This window comes from Echeneis naucrates, chromosome 22 (genome assembly GCF_900963305.1).
Source record: "Echeneis naucrates chromosome 22, fEcheNa1.1, whole genome shotgun sequence".
NCBI lineage: Eukaryota > Metazoa > Chordata > Actinopteri > Carangiformes > Echeneidae > Echeneis > Echeneis naucrates.
In genome coordinates, this window is record NC_042532.1 from 12688178 (window position 1) to 12715425 (window position 27248).

The window sequence follows — 27248 nt, forward strand, 5'->3', positions numbered from 1 at the left end:
ATAAAATAAAAATGTTAAATGAACCAGTTTTGTTCACCTTTACTGCCCCACTGTGGTGAAAACTGTCACTGCATTGAGGTGGAACAGCTTCAGAGAGTTAGTAGTTTCAAAACATCAGCCATCAGCTCTTTATTTACAAGTCCATCCAGGACAGAAAATAAACGTATAGATGGGGTTGGTGGTGGTGGTGTGTGTGTGTGTGTGTGTGTGTGTGTGGGGGGGGGGGGTTCAACCCTACACAGAAGGTAGAGTGGTGAGAACTGCTCAAACTAGCACACACAGTCAAAATGTTCATACCAAAGTCAGTAGATTCTCTGCAAAATCCTCAACTAAAGACATGCAGGTTTCATCATCCCAAGAAGAGACACACAATGAATACATTTAAACTTGCATATGGTACTTCAGCTTATCAGTTTATACGTCATACGACTGACAAGGAAATTAACTGTTGAGAAAAATTACACTGACAATCGTTCAGGACCAAGTCTAGCAACAAAACGTACTTCAACTCCAACATGTCATCACGGATGTGCGCATTCTTATTCAATCCAAACGTATAAGTTGGCAGTGGCTTTTACACTGCAAAAGAACTCAAGAGTAATATGAATTTAGGTAAAAAATGTGAAAACAAAAATATGTTTTAATGTGCGTAGTCAGCAAAAGGAAAAAAAAATGTCATGATTGATACAAATATTATCTATTGCATGTGTGTGGGATGAAGACATGGGGAAATGAGTAAAGTTGAGGATGTTGGGCACACAGAAGACAAACGTTTAGGTGTTGAGGGTTGGGCTGATCAAGACAAACCCATGGCACTTTGAGCTAGTAAGGGGATTATTATTATTATTATTATTATTTTTTTTTTTTAAATCAGGCATTTGAACAGGCATTAGATTTGTGGTAAGGCGTCAACAAAAATTCATTGTGAATGACACACACACACAAACAATAGTTTTGTCAAAACTCTGCATACAGGTTGAAGGGAAAACACTCTTCATATCAGCAAGAAACAGCGTTTTCATCCACCCAATTGACACACAGGGAAATTATTAAGCAAAATGCCTGTGCAAGCTTGTTACTATTGTTGGGTGCAAACGTCCTTTGAACACACCTTTTAAATTTATAAGCAGTCTAGTCAGTTAATCACTTTGAGATTATTAAATCAGTGTCATCGGGCTCAACCAATTTTTGTTATTCACAAACAAGAAGGCAGACATAAGAAGTGCAGTGGAGCAAGCAACATATATGATGCTGCGCACTATTGCAGACTTCACACTGACTTGCTGATACACCAGAATGAACTGGACTTATATTCCTCCAAACACAAACTATTCAAAAATATGCCCAGTATGTTTCTGCATTTCTATTAGACCAGTTTGGTCTTACAAAGTATGTTATAGATCTTTAGAAAACTGAAATAAACCAAGACGTTTGCATCTTTTTAATGGAAAAAAGAAACTTCAGTAGGACTCTCTTCATCGCTCCTTAAAAAAGGAGAAATGCTCAGTTTAAATCATGAGAGTTTTGGCAATAGCCACTTCAGCACATTCTATATCCCAATGCCATGGATGGACAGCACTGACACCAGTCTGTTGAATCCTAATTTAAAATGGATTTGAACTTAAAAACTATTTTTCTGAGAGAAAATACAATTAATGCAATAACCTCCACAGTGCTGAAGCTGATTATTGTTACAGAAAGTTGACTGTTGCCCCTAAAACTTCACATTTGGTTTTGAGTGCCTTGGACAAAGTGTTTTTTTGTTCTAACTCTGGCAGACAGCTATTGCCTTGGGTCTGAGTAGCAAGGTTGTGGATCCATGGGTACATATTCCACAGGCAAAGGCCTAAAAATAATGAGGGAGAGAGAACACAACAACTAAGAACCCACAAGTGAGCTAAAAAATATGTTGCCACTGAAAACATTAACCTGCCACTAACATCAATGTTTTGATTATACAAAATACTGAATAAAAAAAAACTTTAAAGAAATACAAAAACTCTACTATCCGATCCTGACTTACATGGAACAGCAGGATCAGGTAGTGATGATAAGCTCTTTATTAGGCTACTTCCGTTGCACAACAGCAGTATCTTCTTCCTTCAAGACAAACTTTTTCCTCAAAGCTTCTGAGATGAGAGATGCTGAATCTTCCTCCCTAAGGGATGTACAGCCTCTGTTGTACCTGCAATGACAAACATAATAAAATTCAACCTGATGTAACTGCCCTGCAAAAACACATCTTTATTGAATCTTAATGGTAATCCAGTAACGACATTTACAGAAATATGCTATTTCACCACTCTTATCAATCTGTTTAAGGTGGCACTGCAGCTTGCAGGAAGGTAACCCTAGAAACAAGAACTCTGTCTAAAAATAAAATATAATATTTGGTGTGTGTGGCGCACCTGAGGCCCATACCTGTCTTTGCTCATCTTCATGCGGTTCATATCCTTCAGAATGTCCATAACATCAGCAAAGCTGGTGGACTTCGACAGTGACACTGTGTCCTCCTCAGCCTCCCGGAAGTCCATGCTTGGCCTGTCCAGGTCAAAGGTCGCTGAGGCTGTCATGGAAACAGGCGGCAGAGGGTCAGGGACCAGCTCTGACACCATAGAGACCACATCTTTCTCATCTTCCTCCTCTTCCTCCTCCTCCTCTTCTGTGACATCACTGATGACAAAGGAAGCAGCAGCTGTGGCAGCCGGCTGATAGGACGCCGTCTCAAAAGGCGCCATGGAAAAGCTCATGCTTGTGTCATCGGGAGAAAGCAGATCAGGAGTCAGGGGGTTGGAGCCTGAACAAAACAAATAAAGCAGAGCAGAGAATAAAAATGATCTGTAATTGTTCTTAAGTGGATATTGAATGGGACAGTGTTAAAGGAAACATATTGAGACCGCCGGTCATTCTATTTTTATCTGTCAGAATAGGAGTAATGTAATGCTGATCGTACCAGAAACTGATATTCAATACTGTACTTGAATACCACATAGTAAAGCCCTTTGAATTGCCTGGTGTATGAATTGTGCTATACAAATAAATTTGCCTTGCTTTACTTATGACATCTATTCCCCCTGCAGAGATTATCTTTAGTCACTGACCCACAAACTAATGCAAGACATCTTAGTACCGAAGAGCTTTAGGAAAATCAAGGCAGCTGACTTGGCAACAAAAAAGCCAGTCATGACCAGACAGTAAATCTCCAGTAAAACTCACTCATGTATAATAAAAAAAAAAAAAGGCACTCCTAAATCTAGATTACGCAAAGCACCTTAGTAAATCAGAGGAGGAGAGCATGAAGTTAGATTTCTAACCAGTTTTTATGTCCCTGGTATTTTAAAATGATCAAAAAAATAGATTCAGTAGATACGGTGAATAAGTGCAAACGGGAAAGTCTATTATGGTAACCTACCAGAATCACTTGCTACAATCTTAGCAATCTGTGCACGCAGTCTGCTGAGCTCATCCTGTAAGGCTGTAGTACGATTTAGTGCAGTGACCCCAGGCTTTCTAAGCCCCTCCACTCTTTTGCCCTCACGGCGAAAGTTGGGGACAGATGAGTTCCTGTGGAGCACCAGCAGAGGCGTGGGGCGCCATTCGTGTTTTAGAGGACGTGAGTCACTCCTGAAATTAGAACAGTGGGGCATTAGTATCCTTAAGCAGAGTTGTTGTGCCCCCCCCAAAAAAACATACTGGGACCAGTTTTCCCTCGGCAAAACTGTGCTTCCTTTGTACAGAATAACACCCAGCAGAAATCTACACCTTCTATTTATTAGGTTAAATTGTTCAGTGTGATGCAAAGCAATAGAAGAAGTTGTCAAACCCTATCTGATTATATCACCGTAAACCTGAAAGTGTGACTTCATAAAATTGCATAACTGCATTTCATAGTCTGCACATGTCTACCTAGGAAGTGGTATGTCAAAATAATTAATACTGAATAACTGGATATTTACCGCACTCTGGCATAGGTCTCCTCTTCATCTGCAACAATCCATGCTATATCTGCTAAGGTAGGAACCATAGGGCCATCCATAGACCGGAGAGAGGGTAGGCCAGGTAGTTCCTAATGCACAAGACCACACGTCAATATGGTACACATTAATACATTTAATAAAATAATATAAAAATAGTCATGTTGTATGTGATGTGTACCTGGAAACATGCTCTTTGTGGAGGTTTTAGTGGGAGTGTAGAACCTATTCTTCTTACAACACTACGAGTGGATCCATGAGGTTTATTCTGCCAGATGGGTATAACTTCCTGCAGAACATAAAAAAAAGCCATTTGTAAATGCTATGAAAAAATACATTTATCAATGTTTACTGCATAGTTTGTACAGGAAAGTCAGAGGGAGAAAATGCCCTCTTAAGCAAAAACATTTATAAAAGTGAGAGAGCAAACTTACTGTTTCTGTTTCCATGGCGATGGTGAGCCAGTCTCATTCGCTGCGAAGCTACACACCAATGTTTGGTGCAGGCAGTGAGCTGAAGACTGAGCAGTTTAGTACACAGCTGCCATGTCTGTCCGACTGCCAACTCTTGGGATGTAGATCAGTTTTTAGTTAGAGCATCTGTTGGGACACACAAACAGGAGGACAGAAACATTACCAACAGACTTAAACAATTTACATTCAAGTGAGACAAGATTATATTTAATAATATGACTTTATTTTAGCCAGGTAATACCATGGAGATAAATATTTGGTAAGAAAGAATACAATAATCAAGTCACCGTATAGTAGCATTAAATGCTCAAGGCCTCAAGTAAAATACACCTCAAACGTGTACTTTAGTTACTTTCCTTCTCTGCAAACCGCATTACATCAGATAGACGTCGCTATTAAGGCCTGGTCTTAAAATACTAAAGCATTTAAATTATTTGACTTTTTCAGCTGTCCAGTCTAAAAATGTATGGAGGTTACAAAGTGCAACCCTGAAAGGTTTAATGATCAGGCCGGTGATGGTTCATCTTCATCGTCTCACTACGATCGGACCAACACGAGAAGGAGCAGGGCAGCAGCCATCATCAGTGCTCACTCAGATGGAAAACTGCGGCTTTAGTTTGAATCCGCTGCAGGGCTGCTCTGACTAACTTCTCCGTCCGTGTAAGAGAACGGTTCATGCCGAAAAAGGAGAGAGGAAGCTGTAAAGTGGTGCTCCGTCCATCTTTAGCCGGTTGCCACGGGCATCACTCACATCGTTAGCTTTAGCATCCGCAGCTACGGCCCCCCGGTTTGACCCCCAAAGTGAGACCGGTTTTTCTCACTGTGTTTCGCCTTTACTCACGAAACGCAGCGGACACGTCAAAAGCGCAACTTACGGCAGATTTCGACCGAGTCTTGTAAAGCTACAACATTAAGTTCTTTGTGAGTGGCTCCTTCTCCTCTTCGTCTTTCACACTACAGCTATGTTGTCGTTTCAGCAGGCCGGAAATCTGTGCCTCTCTTTTCTAATTTGATTGGCTACAGCCCAATGACGTCACTACCGTAACTGCCCTAGAGCGCCGCCAGAGGTAAAGGTGAGCACACATTCACACAGAGCTCCAAATTTAATTTAGTGAGTTTCATTTAATCATTTTACACCCGCTTTCTGTTATTGAATCAATTTTAATTAAGGGCTTACATTCACCTTCATTTAATTGAATGGCTTCATCTAAAAAAATCACTTATTTGCGTAAATATAACTGTATATGTTTGAGAAACGTATGTTTGATATAATTTTTTACATTTTTTAAATTTTTTCTGCTTTCGTAGTTTTTTATATATATGAATAATATTTAATAATAATTTTATTTTTTATTACATTTTCCAAGTATATTTTTAATTTGGTAATTGTTATCGAAAAATTAATGTCACATTCACTAATCTCCAAGATGACTCCCTCCCCCCTCCGGCCGCTGAATGTCCGCAGAGGGGGTTGTTATCTTGCCGTTGGGTCTTTGACGACAGGGCGGAGCTTGGGTATCGAACTTGTTCCTGTTGTCTGCAGTGATATCATAACACTGCAACATGAAGGCGCCCTCCCATGAGCATCACCCGTCTCCATCCCCGGACAGGACGCAGGTCAGTGAAGATGCTGCTGTGTCCATTTCCCGTTGATCCTTCATCTCTGCTCAGCTGCTGATGTGATATATTTTTTCTTTTTTTCGGACATAGCACCCCCCCGATCATTCTGTCATGTCGTCTGTAATGCTAACTTCTTCCCTGGTGGTGCATCCACAGGCAGCATTCACAGGAACCCAGCTGTTGTCATTTAAAAAAAAAAAAAATCTAATGTGTGAGTGAAGGAAAGACAAAGCTAAGCTAACCTTGGTGTTGTTGTTGCTGCTGATCCAGAGATGACAGAGCTCTAATGGACATGTGTATGATACTGCAGTGTGTGTGTGTGTGTGTGTGTGTGTGTGTGTGTGTGTGTGTGTGTGTGTTGTTGTTGTTGTTGAAGTGCTACATTACCATGGTCATGACTACACACACATTTGTGCTTTTTACAGACAGAACAGTGTGTGATCTATTCACTGGAGGCAACATGTTAAATTGTATTAATTTTGCTTTATCACAGAAATATGTCAGAAGTGCTAAATGCAGCCACCTTGAACCTCCTAGCTCAGACACACAACTCACTGTCCATTAATATGGTTTGACTGACAGTTAAATTGAATCAGAAAGCTGCTTCCATTATGGTGCTAAGTGCATACCTCACTTCCTTATGGGGTCATGTGGCTGAAGGTACAGTGGAGCTTTTACACTCCCTCCTTTGCCTGGCTGATGTTTGTAAAAATCAGCTCTTATTTTATGCCTTCCTGTCTTGTGTAGGTGCTGTAAACTAGGGCAAGGGGTAGGCATGGCTCATAAAAGGAGAAGGAAGGATGCCAGCTGAGCCCCTCATCCTTGTGTATCTGCCGTCGCTGCAAGCTTCACACTAAAGACGGAGAGAAAATGGCACAGTCTGTGAGGAGGCTGGAGACTGTAGGAGCCACGGACCATGAGCCCAAGAGGGACAAGAGCAAAAACAGCTACTTTGGCAACGTGAAGAGCAGGTCAGACCTCTAAATACATGGATTACTGGAAAGAAAAACAAAGGAGAAACGTCCAAGCAGACATGTGATAAGTTTGGCCAGCATTTGCCTGACAAATTTAAGCCTGCCACAATGCTGCAATTGATTTTTTTTCATTAGAAGGATACACGATTTTCAAAGTCAGCTTAATGGCTGGTTTCATGAACTGTCAGTGAACGACTTCATCACTGAGGCTGGTACTCACTTCCCCAACTACCACACAGCCAACTGCTACTTTGCTATAAAGAACTGATCATACAATGAATGCAGTTCTAGTTATTCACACTTCATATGTCAAAAAACATTCATCCTTGAATCCCTGCTATTAAAGCAGAAATTCACCCTTCGTCAAAATTCATATTTGACCGTGGAATGTTGGCTTAATGTCAAAATTTAGATTTTGGAATTTCTGTCTTCATGAGACATTTGTTTGTGTTTGTGAATGTTCTTTTTATTGTTTTAAATATTTATAATAAAACAATGTCAACTTAATTTTATCTTTGTCTGCTTTGTTAAAGTATAATTTTTGGCCTAATCAGCATTTTCATATGAACAATGAATGTGAATGGCATGAGTGATGAGTCCAAAACGTCACTGTGTAGGATCAGACTCATTGCTCTCATGCACTTATGACCCTTATGACATGTCATAAGGGTTTATAAGAATACAACCAAACTGTGTGTTTGTACTGATGAGTAACCTACTTAAATATATATTCCTTCCCCCTAAAAAAGGGACATTTTATCTGTATTTTCTTCTATCAGGTTGGGCTCCAAACTTCCTCCTGGCATCTCTCAGCCTCCACAGTTTGCTAAGCGTCCCTGGGAGACTCAGCCTCATGCAAGGGTGACACAGGAGTCCACAGCCAGCAGCCAGGGTCAGCAACAGCCTGTTGTGAGACGACCTCTGAACCACATCCCCCATATCAGAAACCCGAAGCTGCGGCAGTACTACCTACAAGGTAACTTGCTTGATATGCAAAATGCAAACAATAAAACATTCATGATTTGAACAATGCTGTGCCACGTTTTACCTTTTTTTTAAAGAGTACATCTCAAATACAGGACATACTGCTATTTGATAATATTCTGACTAATAGTGCTCTCTACTAGGAGTGTTAATATCCCCAGGCAAGCCACATCCTGTTTGGATCTAGAAAAAATGCTGCGAAAAAATTTACATTCTACTCTCTTGCCGAGCCTGCTGGCAATTTCATGTCTTTGCATAAAGTTATTTTCATACAGAGGGCAATGGCAAGAGTATGAGCTGCAGTGGCTTGGAGCAATCCTGTTAGCAAATGGTGCTGTACCACTGCTTCATTGTACTTTTGAAATTAGGCTGTGCTATGCTGTGGAGTCATGACAGATACTGCTTATTGCAGGGACCTCATGGGATCTGAACAGTGCTGCAGTGAAGCAGGAACATCTTTGTGGATTGTCAGATGACAGCATGTGCAACAGGGTGAGTCATATGTTTTTGTTTAGACTTAATTTTAATTCTTGTCTGCAGTATATTGCGGAACTCAGCTGTGGGAACTGGTAAGGGAAAAATTGGCAGATTAAAGAGTTATTACTGCATGTATTTGGTTTGGTTTTGACTAAGTGTGCAAGGTTGCTTTGGTTTCACAATTTATGATCTTGAAAGACTGATAAAGAGGGTTCAAGGTTCAGAGATGAGCCGGGATCAGAGCTGTTCTCTGACACCATGGGGAAACAGCATCTGTTCCAGAGCCTGTACAACAAATGCAACCGGAGGACTGTTTCAGACGTTTATTCGAAGAAGGTATTTGTCAGCTTTGATACATATTTCATTGGAAAAAGGAACTTAATAAATGTGTACCGTAATTTCCGGACTATAGAGCGCACCTGAATATAAGCCGCACCCACTAAGTTTAAAGAGAAAAACTGTTTTGTACATATATAGGCCGCAGGTGTTGGAAATATGGGAGGAAATGGCATATGGCAGGAATTATGTTACACAGAAAGATTTCGCCTTTTCTCCAGATCGATCGACTTTAACTTGAAAGCTGCATCGTATGCATAGCTTCGTGTGTTTTCCATGATAAGGGTGTGTGCATGAAGTGCAAAATAAATGACTGATCTGAAGAATTTAGTGAGTGTGTTTAATTGAATTCAAACTATTTCATGGGTCCACTATTACCTGTTGGGTAATTTCATTGGTCTGATGTGACGCTAAATGTATTGGCAACATGAAGCTCGTTACCCGTAAAACTCCATAAATTAGCCTTAAAGTTGTTTAAGCCGCAGGGTTCAAAGCATGTGCAAAAAGAAACGGCTCATAATCCGGAAATTACGATAATATTTAACTTAAATGTTGGCATTTTGGGGACAACCATAAAATTTGAGAAGATGACTAGTACAAAAAATACCCTCTTGATGTTATCAATCAACTGGGGAAGTTTTAATTATGAGCCATTTATTAGTTTCCTCTTTTCACCTGTTTGCCTCAAATTTAATTACGTCATAGTGATACATGTCAGGGCGTAGTGGTTAGAGCTGTTGCCCCACAGCATGAAGGGTACTCTGGTTTCTTCCCACTGGCAGAGAAAGGCCCGAGGCCTGGAACAGAACCCGTGACCTGTGGGGCAACAGCAGCAACCACTACACCGTGCTGCCTAACCACAACTAATGCTTTGAAAAATTCAATGTTCAGTTTTTGTTGTAACTTCAATGCCATCTAGTTTGTGCTATAGTGGTTTGAGTGCTTTTGGAAAGTGGTGTGGTAAGAGGTGTTAAATGATTTTTAGCTGCACCTCAACCTGCTGATGACAGGAGTGTTTTATATTGTTAATCCAGATATGCAGTACATGTATTAATGGACACAATTAATACTTGTACACATATGTGGGTTTACCACATACAGATCCACATTACTCACTGGTCACATAATCTGTCAGATGCCAGCAATCTAGTTTAGGTCAATGGACTCATCTGTCAGCAGATGACATCACTTGTGCTCTTGTATTTTTTCAGCTACAGTAGATGGTGATAATTACAATAAAACATACATTGAACATACATACCTGAAACCCTCTTGCTGCATGAGGTGACTGTGCTTGGGAGAGAATGGGTTCATGAATTTAAAACACACTAACACTCCTGACTCATTGAAAAATGTAAAGATAACCATTCAGGATCCGATTCAAGTTCAGCTTTCATCATCATCATCTACAGAAAAACACCATCCAGAGTTGGGATGTGCGTTTCCAGTGAAAATGCTATTCAATTGTCACTGGAACTGTGACCCCACCTCACACAGCGGGAGGCATCACTATCCAAAACAACACTGTGCACAGATACGGGTTATTTCTCTTACACAGAACGATTCATATTGACGGTGCTTGGCCCTGACTTGAGGTTTCACAAAGTTTAAGAAATTATGTGCCAACGTTACATGTAAGGCACGAATATAGAGAGTAAAAGCCCCATTTCTCATATTAAGTAATAACACAATATTTCCAGGTGCTGCAGAGAGCAAGGGAAATAACAATTACCTCCTTTGTAAACACAAAGCGATTGTCACATGAGCTATTTGATTTTTTTTAAAAGTCATTGATTAATTGTAAATCATTACTAATCCCTCATTCAGAGATCATTGTTTTGTGTGTGCGTTTTAGGGCGTCCCTGGGGACACAGTGTTCAGTGTCTCATCTCAGTTCAACAGTATCAGCACATCCTCCGCAGAACAGGGTAAAAAAGGCCACCATCCCTTCTTCTCCTCATCTGCTGCCTTCACCCCCGAAGAGGTAAGCGTCTGCTGTAAGCACACCAGATGTCATGGTGACACGGGACACACATACTAGGTGAGCACATTAGGCTCTTAAAAGGCTGCAAATTCAACTTCCCGAGGCTGTTGTTTACTGGATTTCAAATGCTAAAGAAAATTTTACCCCTTGGCTGCTTTGACACTTTAACTATAGTTAGCTTCAGGTATGAAGATAGTATTTGCCCCATGATTCATTTCAAGTAGTTAGTACAAACTGAGATTGATTACACAGTAATGCTTTCTCTTTAGTCAATGTTGTTGTGAGTGTAGCTTTAAAACTAATCTCCCCGACCCTCATTCACAACCCTCATTTGTCATATGGAGCTAAGATGTGACGACAAACAAAGACAGGTTGGGATATGCAGGCCTGCATAAAGAGGAAGTAGTCACTGAGTTGTATCTATTTCAGCGTCAGAGTTATTCTTATCATGGCTTCCATTTTGAAGCAGCTGCTCGTACCGAAAGGAGAAAATAGCTCCACCAGTGAAGGATCATCTCCACTGGAGCTGAACTCAGACCCTGATCCTCAAGACAAGCCAAAGGCTGACGACCAACAAGACTGCCCAGATGCCCTCCCTGCTCCACCACACTCTCCCTCACCAGAGGCAGAGTATGACCAACTACTGGTAAGGAGAAGGAGTCACTGCCTTTAATGTTGACCTTGCATAATGAAAAGTACTGATCTGGCAGTAATAGATTTTCTTCCCATATCATGTTACTTTAAACATTTGACGTGTAGCTTCTAATAGTTACTTTTCAGATTAAAAGATATAAGGTTTTTGCAACAAAATCGCAGACAAAAGAACTGTTCAGCTAGATTATTTATCTGATGACTCCTCAGCTTCTTATTGACTTTTATCAGATGCTCCACTTGGAAGCATTACTGCTTACTCCACCTTCACCTCAACCACACTCAGCAATAAATGACTCCTTGTTACATGAAGTTAGTATGAAAATTACAGCAGATTCACTTTTACTCAGCTAAATCTTATTGATAATTTTTGACTTTTGTGCTTTTGCTTGAGAAAGATTTTCAGTGCATTGTGACATTGGTACTATTCATTATCTTTATTTATAATCTGATACTGTCTGGTGGAGAGAAGGATAAAAACACATTCCCGTGGTTTTGGGTTGAATAACATAACCAGTCAAAGTATATACTTCACTGACTCTTCAGCCGTTTTAAGTCATGCAAAGTAAATTGGAGCATTAATCTATGGAAAGAAATAAACATAAACCAAAGAGGAAGTGTTGACAATGTCTGTATGAATCTTAGCTATATAATTTTGAAATATGTGACACGTTCATTCAGTAAAAAGGTAGTCACTGTGTTGGGTGGAAATAAAGTCGCGATTTTGTTTGCTGTCATTGAAATAAAACTTAGACATTACAGATTTTGCCTGGAGCTTTGAATAAAATCATTCTGTGTATGACGATAAAGGAAGTAGCGGCAAAGAAAGGAACACTATGTGGTTGTAATTAACCAGATCTGACCGCATGAATCACTGGTCATCATAATAGTATTTGAGTTTTGATTTCGAGTTATTTGACACTTCTTAGCTGGGGTGAGAAAAAGAAATGTGTCATGGGGGTTTTATAACGGATCAAATGAGTAGAGCATTACCATGGAAACATTCAACAAAACAACACCGCAGTCAAAACATACATCTCTGTAGCAGAGGCAGAAAAAATGTCCCTGCTCATTGCCTCAAGAAATCTTTTTGTTTCTAATATAATGGAGATGGTGAAGAAGCAGAAAAGACAAATCTTTTTGTTGTAATTGATTTCTATATGTATTTGCAAATGAGCTGTATTGATTTTCGATACTGAACACGACATGGAAATAGAAAGTAGAGAAGGAAAGTAATTCCCAAAGATCAAGTTAACTTGTCCAAAGCACTTGATACCTGAATATGTTCACTTTAATACCATAAAAAAAAAGTATAAGTGGGGCTGCAAGCAGTAAACGTTTGTTTTGTTTTTTTTTGTTGGAAGACTATAACTAAAGAAACAAATGACTAATTGATTATGAAAATGGTTGATTACTAATTGTTTTGGCTCTTTTTTGACAATAATGTCTTTTCTTTAAACACTGATCTTATGTGATGCTGACAGGATGTGGAGGCGGTACCGCTGCCTGACGGGCAGCTCTGCTTATTGGCTCTGCCACCTGAGTGTTGCCATGGGGAGGGGCCAGGGGCCATGCCATATCTCAAACTCTTCTGCCGCTACATCACTGACCGCAAGGTGTGTGGCAAGAACACTGGTATTTGATATTAGGAGTGTAGGTGACAGTGGTCAGCTAATCATTTTCTGTCTCTGTCAGGGTGTGGTTTCCGGGATCCTGTTGGTGACGGCAAACAAGATCTTCTTTGACCCATTTAAGACACTTCCTCTGGTGAAGGAACACGGATGGGAGGAGTACCTTCTGTCCTTTTCTATCGACAATCTGGCATCTGTCTCCTTTTTCTCAGACATCTCACATGTTCACTTCAGCACCTCCCAGCAGAGGTCAGCAATGATTCATCAGTCCTGAACAACACTGCAATTACAAGAATCAGGGCAAGCATTTTATATTCTTTTCTTTTCAAAGGAGAAAAGGAAAGAAAATTCTCCAGAAATTGAAAGCTGCCAGAAGCCAAGCAGGTGTCCTCCAAGACAGCAAGGCAGGGGCAGTGCCAGCTCTGGTGTCTGCAGCTTCATCAGATTTATCCAGCCTGGCCCTGAGCCTCCCCAAAGGCGTTTCTGGAGATGAGGAGGCAGGGAGTAGAGATATGGCAGAGGCAGAACGGGAGCTTGATGGCAGCCCTCTGGAGCTGCTGTCTGAAGAGTCTGAGGGTGGCCTGGGAGTCGCCGTCCTGAGCAGTGCTGCCACCTTCTGCTGCGGGGGTCAACAGGCGACGAGCAAAATCAAGACAGAGTTGGAGTTACACACTGCTGAGACAGAGAAGTCAAACACAAAGACTGCAGGTACACGTGAATCATCATCTGTGTTTCTATCAATGTGTATTATTTCTTTGCTTTACTTTCTTCAGCTTCAGTAAATCATTGCTTTATTTATGTTGTCCAGGACTTTGTAGATCATCAACAGGTAGTCCTGGGACTCTCATGTTTGTGCGCCTACGGGTTCAGCTCACCAAAGGAAAGACAAAGGGTGTAGGAGGTCTCCATCTGGGGTCAGCCAAAAGCTTACCCCGACGGGACGCCTGGCTTGCCCTCTCACAGGAAAGGTATAGTAACTAATGGCAGAGGAACAGTCCACTCTTTAATGTAAACTCTCTTAAAAGTATTTTAAAAAATCTGTACAGGAGTAGCTGAGATATTTTTGACTTTGAGACTCTAATGTGGGTCACGTTCCAAAAACACTTCATCTTCCGTTTCCCATAATTCAAATCAATAGCAATGTCTTGAGTTCCTTCAAAGGGAAGACCCCTAACCACTACAGATTTTTCTGTCTCAAACTCAAGCCCAAAAGAGCACAAATTATACCATCAGCATTATTTTTTACATCCTCATTTTTTTCATGCACTGTGTAATACTCGATAAGATTATGTAAACTAACATGTATAAAATGCACAGTTAATACATTTGAATTTCACTTCTCATCAACTTTGCCCCAGTTTAAATTCAACATTGTTTACTTGTCATACTTACACTGGTCACTGTTGTTGCATATTAACCCATGCTTTCCACTCTTTTCTCACAATCACTTTGTCTGTGACAGGAAAGGACTCTATCAGCAAGTAGTGAAATACAATTGCTGTGAAAGGGACGTATGGCTTCCAAACAGTAGCAGTGGTCACTAAATACAATCACTAAAGCACAGAATTTCTGTAAATACATTTCACTGGGAGATACTATTTCACAGCTATAGATACAACTATATAGCCAAAGTTACTAGTTACTTAAAAACCTTGTGAAAATGAAAGAGACTTAACAATATAGTCATAACAGCACATGAAAAGCACAGGCTGCATTCAAACTCTATCCAGTCTGCCCCTGGTGTTTTTTTTTTTTTCTTTGCCATGTTGACACTGTTAGTGCCATTTATCATTTCCAACATTTCTCAGTGACGGCTTTCTTTTCCTCTGTAGCTCTGACGAGCTGTACGCCTATCTAACACACTGTCGCCCAGACTTGTGCTTACTTGACGGAGGGGAGGAGGAGGAGGGGGAGGCAGACCATGATGAAGACGAGTTTGTCCTAATTGAAGACAAAGAAGAGGAGGAGGAGGAGGAGAAGGAGGAGATGTTCCAGATGCACCGCAGCTCAGGGGATGATTGGGAGGTAAAATATGTTCATTTCAGACTCAGGAGAGTGGCCATCTAAGCCATGTTACTCGGGCATTAGTGCTAATAATAGAGAAAAGGAGGCATGTTTGTTTTGTGAGCACACCTGTTTTAAGATGAGAGTCAATATAGACTGAAAGAGTTGATTCTTGATTCAGATAAAAATTAGGTTTCATACATCTTGATGTTTTATATAAAACAGATTTGTGTGTTTGTGTTTTGTTTGTAATCAATTTTTCTTTTCTTTTGTTTACCCCAGATGGTCCTGATGGAAGACAGCGGGGAAAAACCAACTCTGGTCATTGACAGGGAGCCTGAAGGACTCCATAACATTGTAGAGAGCAGCCACATTTTGGACGTGTCACATGTTAGAGAGGTGAGTAACACAATAAAAAGCATAGAAACTCTTCACACACATCCTACAGTATGTGTGAATGCTTTTCTGCTCTTTTCAGCATTTAATCAAACAAATAACAGACCGACAAATTTGGTCATTGTGCTCTCTATCATGATGATTGTATTTGAAAATCTGAAATCCTATCTAAATTGTAGAATTGTTAAATGTAAATCATAATTAAATCAATTAGTTTAATTTTTTTGTCGATGTTGTTGTCCATGGGCAGGGCAGATTATGTTCTGCAACCTGAGAAGCAAAGCCCTGAGCAGAAAAGCACCACACAATCAAAAGCAATTAGCTATATAAACAGGAAGTCATTACAGCGCCAGCAGCTGTAACATCACTTCTAAAAATAACAGATCCAGGGAGGCGACCTGCATGAAACTTGTGAATGTGTTAATTTATACACCCGCACATGGAGATCTTTATGTTTTTCCGATATTTCTGTATTCATGCAGTTTAGAGTTAAATAAGATTTTTAAGAGTTACTTTTGTGTTACGCAGCAAGTTTTAATTTAGAGGTAAATTAATCTCAACTTGGTAAAGAGTTATACTACATTAGAAGAGCTGAGAGAACTTGTTCTGAGCTGGAGCAGAAGAGTTGCCTGGGTAGTTTTTAGATCTAAATTCTCTGAGTTTATTGGATCATACCACTGAATTGGACACGCAAAAGACATTTATGATATCTGTTTGGCATTTAGATATCAGGATCTGGCTCTTTTCATATTTGAAATTTTTCCTTCCCCTGCTTTCATTTAATTTTATTACATTTTCTCGTGCCTTTTTCATCTCTTTCCAGTTATGTAAGGAACTTCCCCCCAAGACAATCGGACACACCTGGAAGCTGGCTTACAGTACGTCCCGTGACGGTGCCAGCTTAAAGTCCCTTTACAGAAAACTCAGTGCCACAGACTCCCCTGTACTTATTGTCATTAAGGATGCACTTGATGAGGTAAAAACTGCATATTTCTAATGTCAGACATACCCACAAATCATTTGGAAAGGAATATACCTTCTCACTTTGCATCTGTGTAAAGTTATATATGAAAAAAGCTGTCTTTCCTACTTTTAAGGTGCTATTGTTTAATATTTTCACTGTCTCCCATGACTGCCTTTCATCAGATATTTGGGGCTTTCCTCTCTCACCCTCTGAAGCCTAGTGAGACTTTCTACGGCACAGGAGAAACATTTCTCTTTATGTTGCACCCTCGCTTCAAGGTAAGCTCTTCAGGACTACACAGAGGTTTTGTTAGATCCTTTTGTAAAATATCTTAACCTCATGAACATCAAAGCCATTAATAAAATCCAGTACAGATTAAATGACCAAAGGAGAAGATTATGGATAAAAATTTTCCGCAGCTTTAGTCTTTGTGACATTCCCTTTTGCTGTAATTGTGTCTGCTGTCTCTCTGCAGTGCTTCAGATGGACTGGTGAAAACTCTTTCTTCATTAAAGGAGACTTGGACTCCTTTGCCATTGGTGGTGGCAGGTCAGACCCCCCTTGCAAATAACTTATATTTTTTGTAAGTTAATTTGATAATGGATAATGAGTTAGTTTAAAAAAAGACTGAGTTTCTTCTTTTTCTCTGCTTTCTCTGGGTCCTCTGCAGCGGTCACTTCGGTCTGTGGGTGGATGAGAATTTGTACCTGGGCCGCAGCAGCCCCTGCTACACTTTCAACAACTGCTGCCTCTCAGAAACTGATGACTTCAGAGTCATGGAACTGGAGGTGTGGAAATTTGGCTGAGGACACTGGATGAATCTTGAGTCTCTCCTCAACTCGTCTTGTCTCTGCTTTATCAAGACGGCATTTATCAATGAGCAAAAATACAAGCAGCTGCTCACTCATCTCATGGTAACATCCATGTTTAAAAAAAAAAAAAAAAAAAAAAAGCAAACTTAACAACAAACTGCTGGATTTGTCTTTGTGATGTGTGCTGTGGATTTTCAAGGACTGAACAAGGCCGATCCTGAACAGCTCACTGTCCCAGGGTGGGATCTAATTGGGAGTTGTGTCATGGACTCATTCCTGAGCATTTGGCAACCCGATTTCTGCTGTAGTGAGCTGAACTGTTATGAAACTGGATTCACCGAATCCTCACTTTTGAGTGGAGTTAGTTACAAGTCTTAAAAACTGCACTTTGCCCTGGATCTGAATCAGTAACCTCTTATCATTTGTGAACATGATGGTCCACCTGTCTTCATAGAAAATGCATGTCCCCACTTTCACACAGCTGAGTTCAGTTAGTGCTGAACCTGTAAGACACACTTGTTTGTTCTTATGAGTAGATTTTTAAATTGCACGTAAAGGCTAATTCAGTTCTTTTCTATCAGTTTTCATCATTGGCGTCACTGAGAGTGTAAAACAACTTTTAAAATTGTCACAAGAACTTTGAGAGCTCGAGTTTTAGAAAAGCTTTTCACCTGCAATGAATCTTCATTCATGACTATTATAAGCTCTTCATTTCATGTGATGACTCATACACCATTGTGATGTCTAAATATGATGCAAAAGAATCAACCATTATTGCAAATTATTACAACCTTGTCATTTAACTGTATATGTAACATGCCCTCAGTCTGATACCTGCATCTACTTTGCTTACATTGTACAGTATTGTAGATTAGCTAATAAAAATCAGCACAATGCAAAAACTACAACAACAAAAAACCTTGTATGATTGTGTCCTATTTACAGAAAAAAAAAAAAAAAACACAATTCAGTAAAAAAAAAAACAAACCCCAAAACCTTTATTTTACCTTGTGAAAAAATGGCACTGGTAGGTTACAGAATAGCAGTGTTTCTCCCCTAATGGTTTCAAACAGGCAGCTATTTGATGTTGACAGAATCTTGTGTGACTTTTCACGAATAAGTCATATTACATTAGTGTATTCCCATTTATCAAAAAGCACAGTCCCTATTTTGCACGAGAGATCAATCTGAAAAAAAGAATTCGTACTTAACGAGGAACTATTTTTTTGAAAACTAGACATGATTTAAAAAACAGTGAATGCAAAGTTCTGATTGGTTTCTTAATCGCCTTAAAATATTTGGAATTTTCTCATTGGCTTCCTAAAGACACAAACAAACAGATTTTGACTACAAGGTATCATGGGATTTTCAGTTCAAGGATTGAACAGTTTTACAAAGATAATTTGGTCAACTGGTTTACATAAATATGAGCCAAGGAGGCAAGCAACTTACTGAATGTCTATGTGCTAAACAGCTGCCCTAGGTGCAATCCAGTCACTGTATCTGTTAAAAACAAGGTTCTTTGGTGTGTTTACATCTCCCGCTTCACAAAAAAACAACAACAAAAAAAACACAACTCCAAAATATTTCAATATTTGGTTTCAAACTCAAAAGTACAAGTCAATGAATCATTTTTATGTGCCACAGTCTAGTTTTATTTTTCCTGCTGCATTTGTCCCCCGAGACAAAGAAGGGTGTTCCCACCCAGCAGCCTTAGCAAAGAACATCAGGCGTTGCCCAGACCACAGAGGGCTTTCAGGCAAAGTCTTCACAAACTGCTGAAACACAACTGGAGGAAACAGCATTACCATCTCTGTCTCTGGTACAGTTGACAGCAGAAAAACTCAGCCTGTATTTCATTATTGCACATGCAACACCAGGATATAAAGGGGGACGTATCAAATGGTGCATTGTGTGGTGAATCACTTCCAATTTGCTCTCAAAGTGACATGGGCGCTTAACCTCAAGAACACCGTTTCAAGATTCTATGTTGGATTCTACATGAGCCAACATAAATCAGCAGCCAGAAGCATATAGCAGGTCTAAATATTTGCTATGGGCGAATGCCAGGCCTTTATATCACATTGAAGTATAGTATATTGACTAATAGTAAAGTGTGTGAGCTTTTCGTCATATTAGGGATACTGTATATAAAACATGTCTGACTAGGAGAGATGACAGAATAAATAGTAAAAATAAGGCAAAAATGTTTTTCAGCTGCCAACACTACAAAAAAAGTTTAGTTTCTTTCTTATCATGGGTCATTACCCAGAGGAATGATTATCATTTCCTCCACTTCATTCTCAGTCTCTATCGCACACAAACATTACTGTGCCAGGTACACCTTAGCTTTCTCCAACCCTTCTTTCAGGAAACTGATATAAGTGGATGTAGAGGGGTCCTCGAACCCTGCAGAGAAGCTGAAAGTTGCTCCTTCTTCCTCTGGTTTCATGGCCGTCTGGTCCAGGAAGAAGTTGGCATTGATGTGATGGACCTAAAACAACACAGAGAAAAGCTTTCACCGAGGCTTGGAAAAACCTTGAGGACAACACACGTTTGTTATTTAGTTGGCATCAGCTTCACTCATCTCTATCCAATAGCGTGTTATCTTGTTAACGAGAGGTCAACAATTATTATTGATTGTGATTCACATACTAATATCAGCCTGATTTTTTTTTTTTTTAACCTGTTCTCCTCATCAGCTGGGGCAGGCAGTATGAATGTTCCTGGTGCTTTGTTGTGCTAAAATAGTTTTACTCTGAAAAGGAGTGTGGCATATTCCTCCTGTTTCCATTTGCATTTAACTTTATTGGCAATGGTATTGGTTTGATGGTAAAGTTCAAGAGAGGATAGAGCAAGCGAACAAAACAGCAAAAACAAACAAAAAAAAAAAAAAAAAGCAAGAACAACAGCAGCAGCAGCTGCAACACTATTAACGGGGGGGAGACAGGGGCATACAGAAACGACAACAACAGCAATCAGCCATCAGCCTGATTTTATTACCCAAAATACTTACAATGGTTCCATTAGGCAGTGCCACCATCATCTCCACAGGGAAATTGTACTTCTCCAGATGTAATCGGGCCTTTTCACCCAACACGGGGTTCTGCTCATCAGCCTGAAAAAAAAGAGTAAACTCAATTGCAGCAACATTAGCAGCAGTCTAGACTAAACTAGACACAATTGCACTCAAAAGTAAATGCGGGATAATGTGGGTGCTCGTGCATTATGCATACATGACAGCTCACCTGTATATTCTCCAGCTCTTTCACCAGAGACCAGCTGCTGACAAAGCTCTGGTTGAGCAAGGCCAGGACGGGCGAACTTTCCAGGACAGTCTCCCGGAGAGTTCGCCCTGAACCTGAAAACGTACATTGAGAACAGAGATGTTAAATACACCATAAAAAAAACAAAAAAAACAAAACAAAACAACAATTTTAAGCAAAACTGTGTTGCATTTATCTGGACCAACTGCCCTCTGACGGTAATAATGGGATAATGCTAAATGATAAAATGTGTTATCAAAATCATTTGGTCAACCCGAAATGAAAGTATTAATAGCATAAATGGAGCAAAGCAATAAAGTCCTGGAAATGGGTATTAAATCTATATATGTTTCCATAGTCACTTATGAAGGCTACATTTTATTGACGATTGGTCCACTTTTAAAGGGATTCTCTGAGAAAGGCATAATCCACCATAATTTAGCACAATAAATTCATATGAAATTAATTTGAGGATGAACACTCCTGAAGAATAAAATATTTAGACTATGCATGAGACACCAAGCTTTTGTGGCATTGTTTTTAAAATTGACTTGGGAAATTTTTAGCCTTGGCTAATCTTACTCTTCTGGAATGCCACTAACAGTGCACAGTGCCTTGCAATCAATTAGCTGCTACTCGTCTGACCTCAGCAGGACTGGTCATCTAATGCTCCCCAAAGCAGAATGGAATGCACCAGTTTCTTCTCTGCTTTGGCTCGCTCAAAGGCCTCAGAAAAAGGCAGGTAGGACACCTACGAAGGAGAGCGATGAGAAACAATACCACAACAACTGCTTCATACCAACTCCAAGGGAAAAGTAAGTAACGTGGATGTTTACCTTCTTAAAGGGGTAGAAGGTGACCTCCAGGTGTCGAGTGGCTTCTTGCTGACTGATCTCCGAGGTCCAGTGAATGTCTTCAAAGACAAACTGGATCGGCTCGATGCTCTTGTCCCGACTGTCAATAATGTTGCCCTCCTCATCTGTGATGATTGATGGAGTGGATGGGCCTGTGGACTGCAGCTCTAACTGTAGATACACAAAGAGCCTTAAATACAAAGGTTATATACTTCAAGTCCTAAGATTTTGTAACATTTGATTTCTACGGTAGCACATGTTAGAATACAAAAATAACAATATAGACCAGGAAACATAAAGCGCATAACATGGCTTTCCTGTAGTGTAGCCCAGGTGCCAAAACGAAAAAACTGGAAGGGGAATATAATAATAGGTGTAATATTGGAAAAATTACCCATAGGCCAATCTATCACGAACAACAATAAGTCAAGAGTGACAGGAAAGACTATAGCCCTTAAACGAAACACTCAGTTGGAAAATAATTGGACAGAATTGGTTTAATTTGGCTTAACGGCCAAGAAGGAATTTAGTGTTAACAAATTAATACAGAGGGCACTTCATCATGTAGCTGTACAAAGATAAGAGCAGTAAGTCCTATAATATCACATGAGTTAAGTAATATAGGCCTCAGGTTTTTTTTAAGTAGAAATGCATCATTTTACCTGAGGCAGATATCCAATGTCCACCTCCATGTTGCTGCTCTCACTGGCTCCGTACAGCCACTCCATGTCCACATTCAACGATCTGGGACAGAACAAGACACGTCACACCAGCTCTCCAGTCGCTAATGGCAGCATTGGGACACCACACTCAAAGGTTTTACCTGTCATTTGGGACGTAGAGGTGGAAGTGACGGACATGAGAAGCATCTTTAGAGAGGATGATGTTCCCAGTGAACTGACCCGGGGTGAACCAGAAGGGAAAGTCTGGCATATCGTTAAGCTGGAATTCTGCATGAATCCTGTGGAGGAAAACAACAAAAGAGGTCAAGTATCTAGTGAAGCCCAATAAGTGGTTATACATGTCTATTCTCATAAATTCAGTAAACTGAATAGAAAGATAATCTTTTTCCAAAGTAAATCATTACACATTTTCTGGGAGTAATAGCATTTATTCAACATCAGTTTGCAAAGACTTTTGTCCATGTTACATAGCAGCTGCATTAAAATACAGCTCTGAGTGAAGATGCCGCTGAAAATGTTTCAATCCATGATGTTTGGTATTTGAGACTACTGCTATCCAGTTTTGTAAAATGTCTGAGCAAGCTTTAAGTGAGTAAAATCTGGGGTTAAAAAATAATCAAACTAATTATTTTGGAGGTTATTTAATACATATCAGTACACAACATTCACTCAGTCAATGACCTAATTGTAATGTAAAAGAACCAACATAATAGTGTGTATCTGTCACTCACCTGAAGACAATGTCGTAATAAAAGTCATTGCTGGCACGAATGCAGGCGGCTGTGCCCTGAGGAGCAAAACGTGATTTGATGAAGGGGCGAGGATGGAACATACTCAGTAAAGAGTGGATGAGAACCTGCAGGAGGAGAAGAGCAGATATAAGATACAGGTCAGTCATCCCAGTAAACTTATAATAAGACTAAACAGGAATGCTTTTTAGAATACCTCTTTGCCTTTTGGTGTGGGAGGGTGGTAACGATTGTTGGGCAGGTATCCAGTAAAGATGTTGAGCTCACTAGGGATCACCCACCACGTGTCTCCCACTGCGACCTTGTTCTTTGGGGGGAGGAAATACCTGAACTGGCTGGCAGAGAAAGAAGAGGAAGGCACTGCTGGGCTTTTCCATGACCGCAGACCACTCAGGGAACTGTGAGAAACCTGGAAGAGACACCAAAGATTTTGTCAATTTCATATGAATCAATTGAAATAATCTCAAGGTGTGATATAGAAGCAAACACACCAGAAAACACAAGACACAGGATGGAGAAAGAGAGAAGTCATCGCAGAGCTACAGAAACTAGCAGATCTGAATAACTCACAGTGGCAAAGAACTTGTCTTACCCCAAGGAAACCATCCTTGCTTTTTGTCATAGAGTCGAGCATCAGGGGCTGCATTTTGGCCTCCAAGATCAATGTCTCTCCATTGGGGTCATGGATGACATCCTCTTCAACATCCACAGGGGGTGCGATCCCTGTGAGGAAGCCGTAGAATCACAGTGGGGTTATGCAGCATGTGAGCAGTGATTCTCTCCTTTTGTTATTAACAGAGGAGACAAAGAGATCATGTACCCGTGAGTTTCTCTGCAATTGGTTTAAACTCCTCTGGACTGAGATAGAGGTCATGGTCGGTGTCTAGGGAGGAGAAGAGAAAAAGCCCCTCAGCACCCAGAGTTCGCACACACTCTTCCTGTTGGAGGGACACATGAGTTAGACTGATCCTTATTGTCATGTCACATGCTTCAAGGATTTTCAATGCAGCATGAAAACTGGGCCAGTGAGCCCTCACATCACATCGAACACTGACATATTGGAAAGAGATGCAGGAGAGAAACACTGCAGATCATTACAGTGCTGTAGTATCTCTCTCAACATTCAACAGCAGGCTTGTCTGGATAGAAATCAGCCCTGAGGCCACAGATTCCTCCCATGCAGACCCCCCTCCCTCTTTTTTCTTTGACAGATGCGTGCCTACTAGCGCGTTTACAATGGAGGGGAAAGGAGGGGGAGGGAGGTGAAGAAGAACTTTAGGACCCTCTGCAGCCAAACAGGAGGGTGGGCTGAGTTTCACCATCTGGGACAAAGAGGCACAACCTCTAATAAGTCCCCATGGGGTGGAAACAACTGCAGATGTGGTGTTTTAAGGCAGCTGGTGTCTGACATTCAAGACATATTCCGACAAATGTACATCATACGAATCACTGTAAAATGCACCTTAAGGGCCAATGCAAACTTTCTACTCCTAAATCAGGAGATTGGTAGTATTTAAATATTACACACAGATAATTGAATGAGTTCACTGCTACTGATGATTTTGGCAAAATAAAATAAGTTCACATCACTGCCACAACATTGGACGTTATTACAGATGTGGATCTCACGTGACGTCTGACGAGCTGGGCATCTTGATAATTCCTGATCCCCAAAGCGAGGAGAGGGACAGCCCCGACTACCAGCAGGGTCCACAGCCCCCTGCTGATCCAGGACCCGGACCTCGGGCTCTGCTGCCCATCCTCGCCGAGTCTTTTATCCACGTCCGCGGCCATCCTCGACCTCCACCTAGGCTACTTGGTCGAGGACATGGTCGCCGGAGAGCGTCCAAAACCGGCGATCGGGACTCCGGAGTGAACTTTCCCTCCCTAGAAGTGTTTCAAATCCGCCGACAGGTTTGGGAGTCCGGCAGCCGAGATCCGCGCGTCCTCTCCCGCCGACAGTCTCGCTGGCGGCCGCTGGGAGGTTTTAGCTGGCAGCACAGATTTCTTATTTCCCACAACCAATGTGGAAACCATATGGATGTGGTTAATATATGTCAAGTAGGCGGGATAAAACCGGAAACACGGCGTTTCCGGGCTCGACATAAAACCAGGTTTAGGCATAGACTGTAAAACGGATTAATACTCAAATATAGCGAGTCTAGATTTTGTTGGATTAAACACGTCGAAGCCGTCAGTGTGCTCCGTTCACTCGAAACAGAAGACAGGGATTACCTTGAACAATTTACAACAACGTTTTCCCTTTAGTTTAGTCCCACTTTCTCATCTTTGCGCCATCCATTGATTTATTTTGAAAGGACTGACCGGATGCTCTGATTTATATTCCTTCGAGCTTTGTAAGGAGTTATGTGTTTGCACAGCAGACGCATTTAAAGGGACAGACTCCCATTATTCACCCCAGGAATGTCGGCTAACAAGCTTCAATTATAGCTTTCTTTGCCAAACAGTTTTCTCATTAAAACTGTTCTAACCTCATGTGTATCAGTGAAAATTAGACCTTTTTTACAGTGGAATCTGTATCTGCGAAGATGTAATTTTGTTGCAGAGTCATAGACCGCAAAAGTTCAACTTTGGGTCAATTTTATCTGAAAATGCAATAAAAGCTGAGTGACCCTTCCTTTGAGGGTAAGAAAAACACATGAAAAACAAAAATAATATGTTATTTTCTCCTGAGTGTTTTAACTGAAATTATATTTTAAAGAGCATAGATTTAAACTTATTCTGGTTGCAAAATAATTACACAAAATCTTTTTGCAATGGAAATATTTTTTACTATTGCTTTCAGAGAAATATTGCTCTACACTGTTGTGTAGTATAAATGTAATCTGTCTCAATCCACCATTTCATAATTTTATTATTCCACACAGTTCCACACATACTCAGTATTTACATAGGTACATGCTGTATGAGACTTTTCATTGTAAGGCTCTTCTCATTCTGGTGATAACCAGAATTTAACTAGCCAGTTATAGCACAACTAGCTCAAAAATTAAAACAAGCTGTATTTGTCATGAAAGGGCATTTGAACAATGCAGCCGATGTGTGTGACCACAGGCAATCACACCGTTTTGCCAATGCTTCTGTTATGGAGTTAATCAGTCCACTGGTTAACATCAGCAGTTCTCAGTCCATGCTTTCTTCAACAGGCTGTGTCTTCACTTCAATAGTTTTTGGAGGGATGTAGGAGCCCATACCTGCTGCTCTCTCTGCCTCTGCTTGGGTGTAGGGCTCCTCTCTGAGCTGCTTCAACCTGGATAGACCAAAAAAAAAAAAAAAAAACAACGTAATCACTATCACTTGTGACCAATAAGTAAACTGATTAAGTTTGTTTTGCCACACAATATGTGAGTGCTGACAGAATAATGCATAAGACACCTTACCGTTTCTTGTGCACTTTACTTTTAAAGTGCTCTTTCAGGGATCTCATATCCACAAAAATATCTCCTGCAAGACAAAGCACCACTGTGTTAAACAGCTATTTGCAACACACTCTTGAGCTGAAATAATTTATTAAATTAGTCTATTGGTTCCCAACTTGACCTCCAACCCCTAAAAGTTAACTGAGGGGATAACATAGGAAAAATGCACTGATGCTGATGAGATTTCTTCTTTTTAAGTATTCACATCTGGGATCTGACAACATGTCACATAGTGTCAAATAAAATTCGTTCAGCTGGTCCATAAAAGTATATTAAGTAGGATCGTAAATGTAACATTTCTGGAACTTGACATGAACCACTAATTTAATTATGAATGAAAACAAAGAGGAAAGGAATCAGTGGCAAGAAAAAGTAGTTGAATGTAATGTGATGGTTGTGTTTTGGATTGACCCCTTAAAAACAAACAGGGAAATACTCACGCGCAGTGTAAACAATAATGTTGTGCACATCCCGTCACGTCGTAGTCCACGTCCTGGTGCAGCAGTTTGGCTGCTGTCTCAGGCTTCATGTCCGAGTGGATCTGGTCCAGGTCTTTGGTCCTGCGCTTCGTCTTCCATGTCTTCGCGATGTTCTTCTTCTTGTCACTCTTGTGGTTTCCTTTTTGTTTGGATTTCCCCATGTTAGATCCCACGGGACTGCAACAGACACCGCCTGTCCGATTACACGTATTTAATATAAGGGGGAAGCTTTAAGAGGATCAGGATCGGTCCATAAACACTATCCAGATCTTTATGTAAAGTATTAAACCCAAAATGGCCGTTTTTATGTCTCCGCTGATAATATTTAAAGGGTTGTCAAGCCGCTGCCACCCGAATCCTTCAGCTGAAATAATGTTAAAGCAGATTTGCTTCTATAAAACCTTTGGCAGATCCATTTTAAGATGTTGCTTACCCTCCACACGTGCGTCCGACAGAGATGAATGTACTTCCGGGTCAAAACCAAAGTTACGTACACC

At 40.5% G+C, this 27248-nt stretch overlaps 4 protein-coding genes across 9 annotated transcripts; 1 reads left to right on the top strand and 3 right to left on the bottom strand.

Annotated features, from left to right (window-relative positions):
* Nucleotides 1-816: 816 nt before the first annotated feature.
* mtfr1l (mitochondrial fission regulator 1-like) lies at nt 817-5443 on the bottom strand. 2 transcript variants are annotated; one of them, XM_029493892.1, is made up of 8 exons: nt 5323-5443; nt 4409-4573; nt 4156-4263; nt 3957-4066; nt 3413-3624; nt 2422-2797; nt 2024-2185; nt 817-1846 (listed from the first exon to the last, which is right to left on the bottom strand). In XM_029493892.1, the coding sequence occupies exons 2-7, from the start codon at nt 4421-4423 to the stop codon at nt 2068-2070; spliced, it is 939 nt and encodes a 312-aa protein (XP_029349752.1). In that variant the 5' UTR covers nt 4424-4573; nt 5323-5443; the 3' UTR covers nt 817-1846; nt 2024-2067. The 2 variants fall into 2 exon arrangements, with proteins under 2 accessions (XP_029349752.1, XP_029349751.1); XM_029493891.1 differs by having other exon boundaries at nt 817-2185.
* A 549-nt stretch (nt 5444-5992) lies between these two features.
* Nucleotides 5993-17420, top strand: LOC115035886 (nuclear receptor coactivator 7). Of its 5 annotated transcripts, none has more exons than XM_029493926.1 (17): nt 5993-6064; nt 6815-7038; nt 7821-8017; nt 8438-8517; nt 8701-8838; nt 10694-10822; nt 11289-11468; nt 12958-13089; nt 13169-13353; nt 13436-13812; nt 13913-14072; nt 14937-15129; nt 15391-15507; nt 16328-16480; nt 16651-16746; nt 16944-17017; nt 17139-17420. In XM_029493926.1, exons 2-17 carry the CDS (start codon nt 6938-6940, stop codon nt 17272-17274), a joined length of 2448 nt encoding a protein of 815 aa, XP_029349786.1. In that variant the 5' UTR covers nt 5993-6064; nt 6815-6937; the 3' UTR covers nt 17275-17420. The 5 variants fall into 5 exon arrangements, with proteins under 5 accessions (XP_029349786.1, XP_029349789.1, XP_029349788.1 ...); XM_029493929.1 differs by having other exon boundaries at nt 13439-13812; XM_029493928.1 differs by having other exon boundaries at nt 11292-11468.
* An 824-nt stretch (nt 17421-18244) lies between these two features.
* selenon (selenoprotein N) lies at nt 18245-24868 on the bottom strand. Its single transcript, XM_029493931.1, has 12 exons — nt 24462-24868; nt 23653-23770; nt 23425-23555; nt 23029-23241; nt 22815-22939; nt 22224-22361; nt 22063-22144; nt 21383-21571; nt 21192-21297; nt 20529-20641; nt 20297-20398; nt 18245-19774 (listed from the first exon to the last, which is right to left on the bottom strand). Exons 1-12 carry the CDS (start codon nt 24624-24626, stop codon nt 19607-19609), a joined length of 1650 nt encoding a protein of 549 aa, XP_029349791.1. The 5' UTR covers nt 24627-24868; the 3' UTR covers nt 18245-19606.
* A 754-nt stretch (nt 24869-25622) lies between these two features.
* On the bottom strand, nt 25623-27194 carry znf593 (zinc finger protein 593). Its single transcript, XM_029494169.1, is given in 3 exon segments — nt 25623-26103; nt 26234-26294; nt 26699-27194. Coding segments are annotated over 3 exon segments (402 nt in total). The 5' UTR covers nt 26913-27194; the 3' UTR covers nt 25623-25976.
* Nucleotides 27195-27248: the final 54 nt, after the last annotated feature.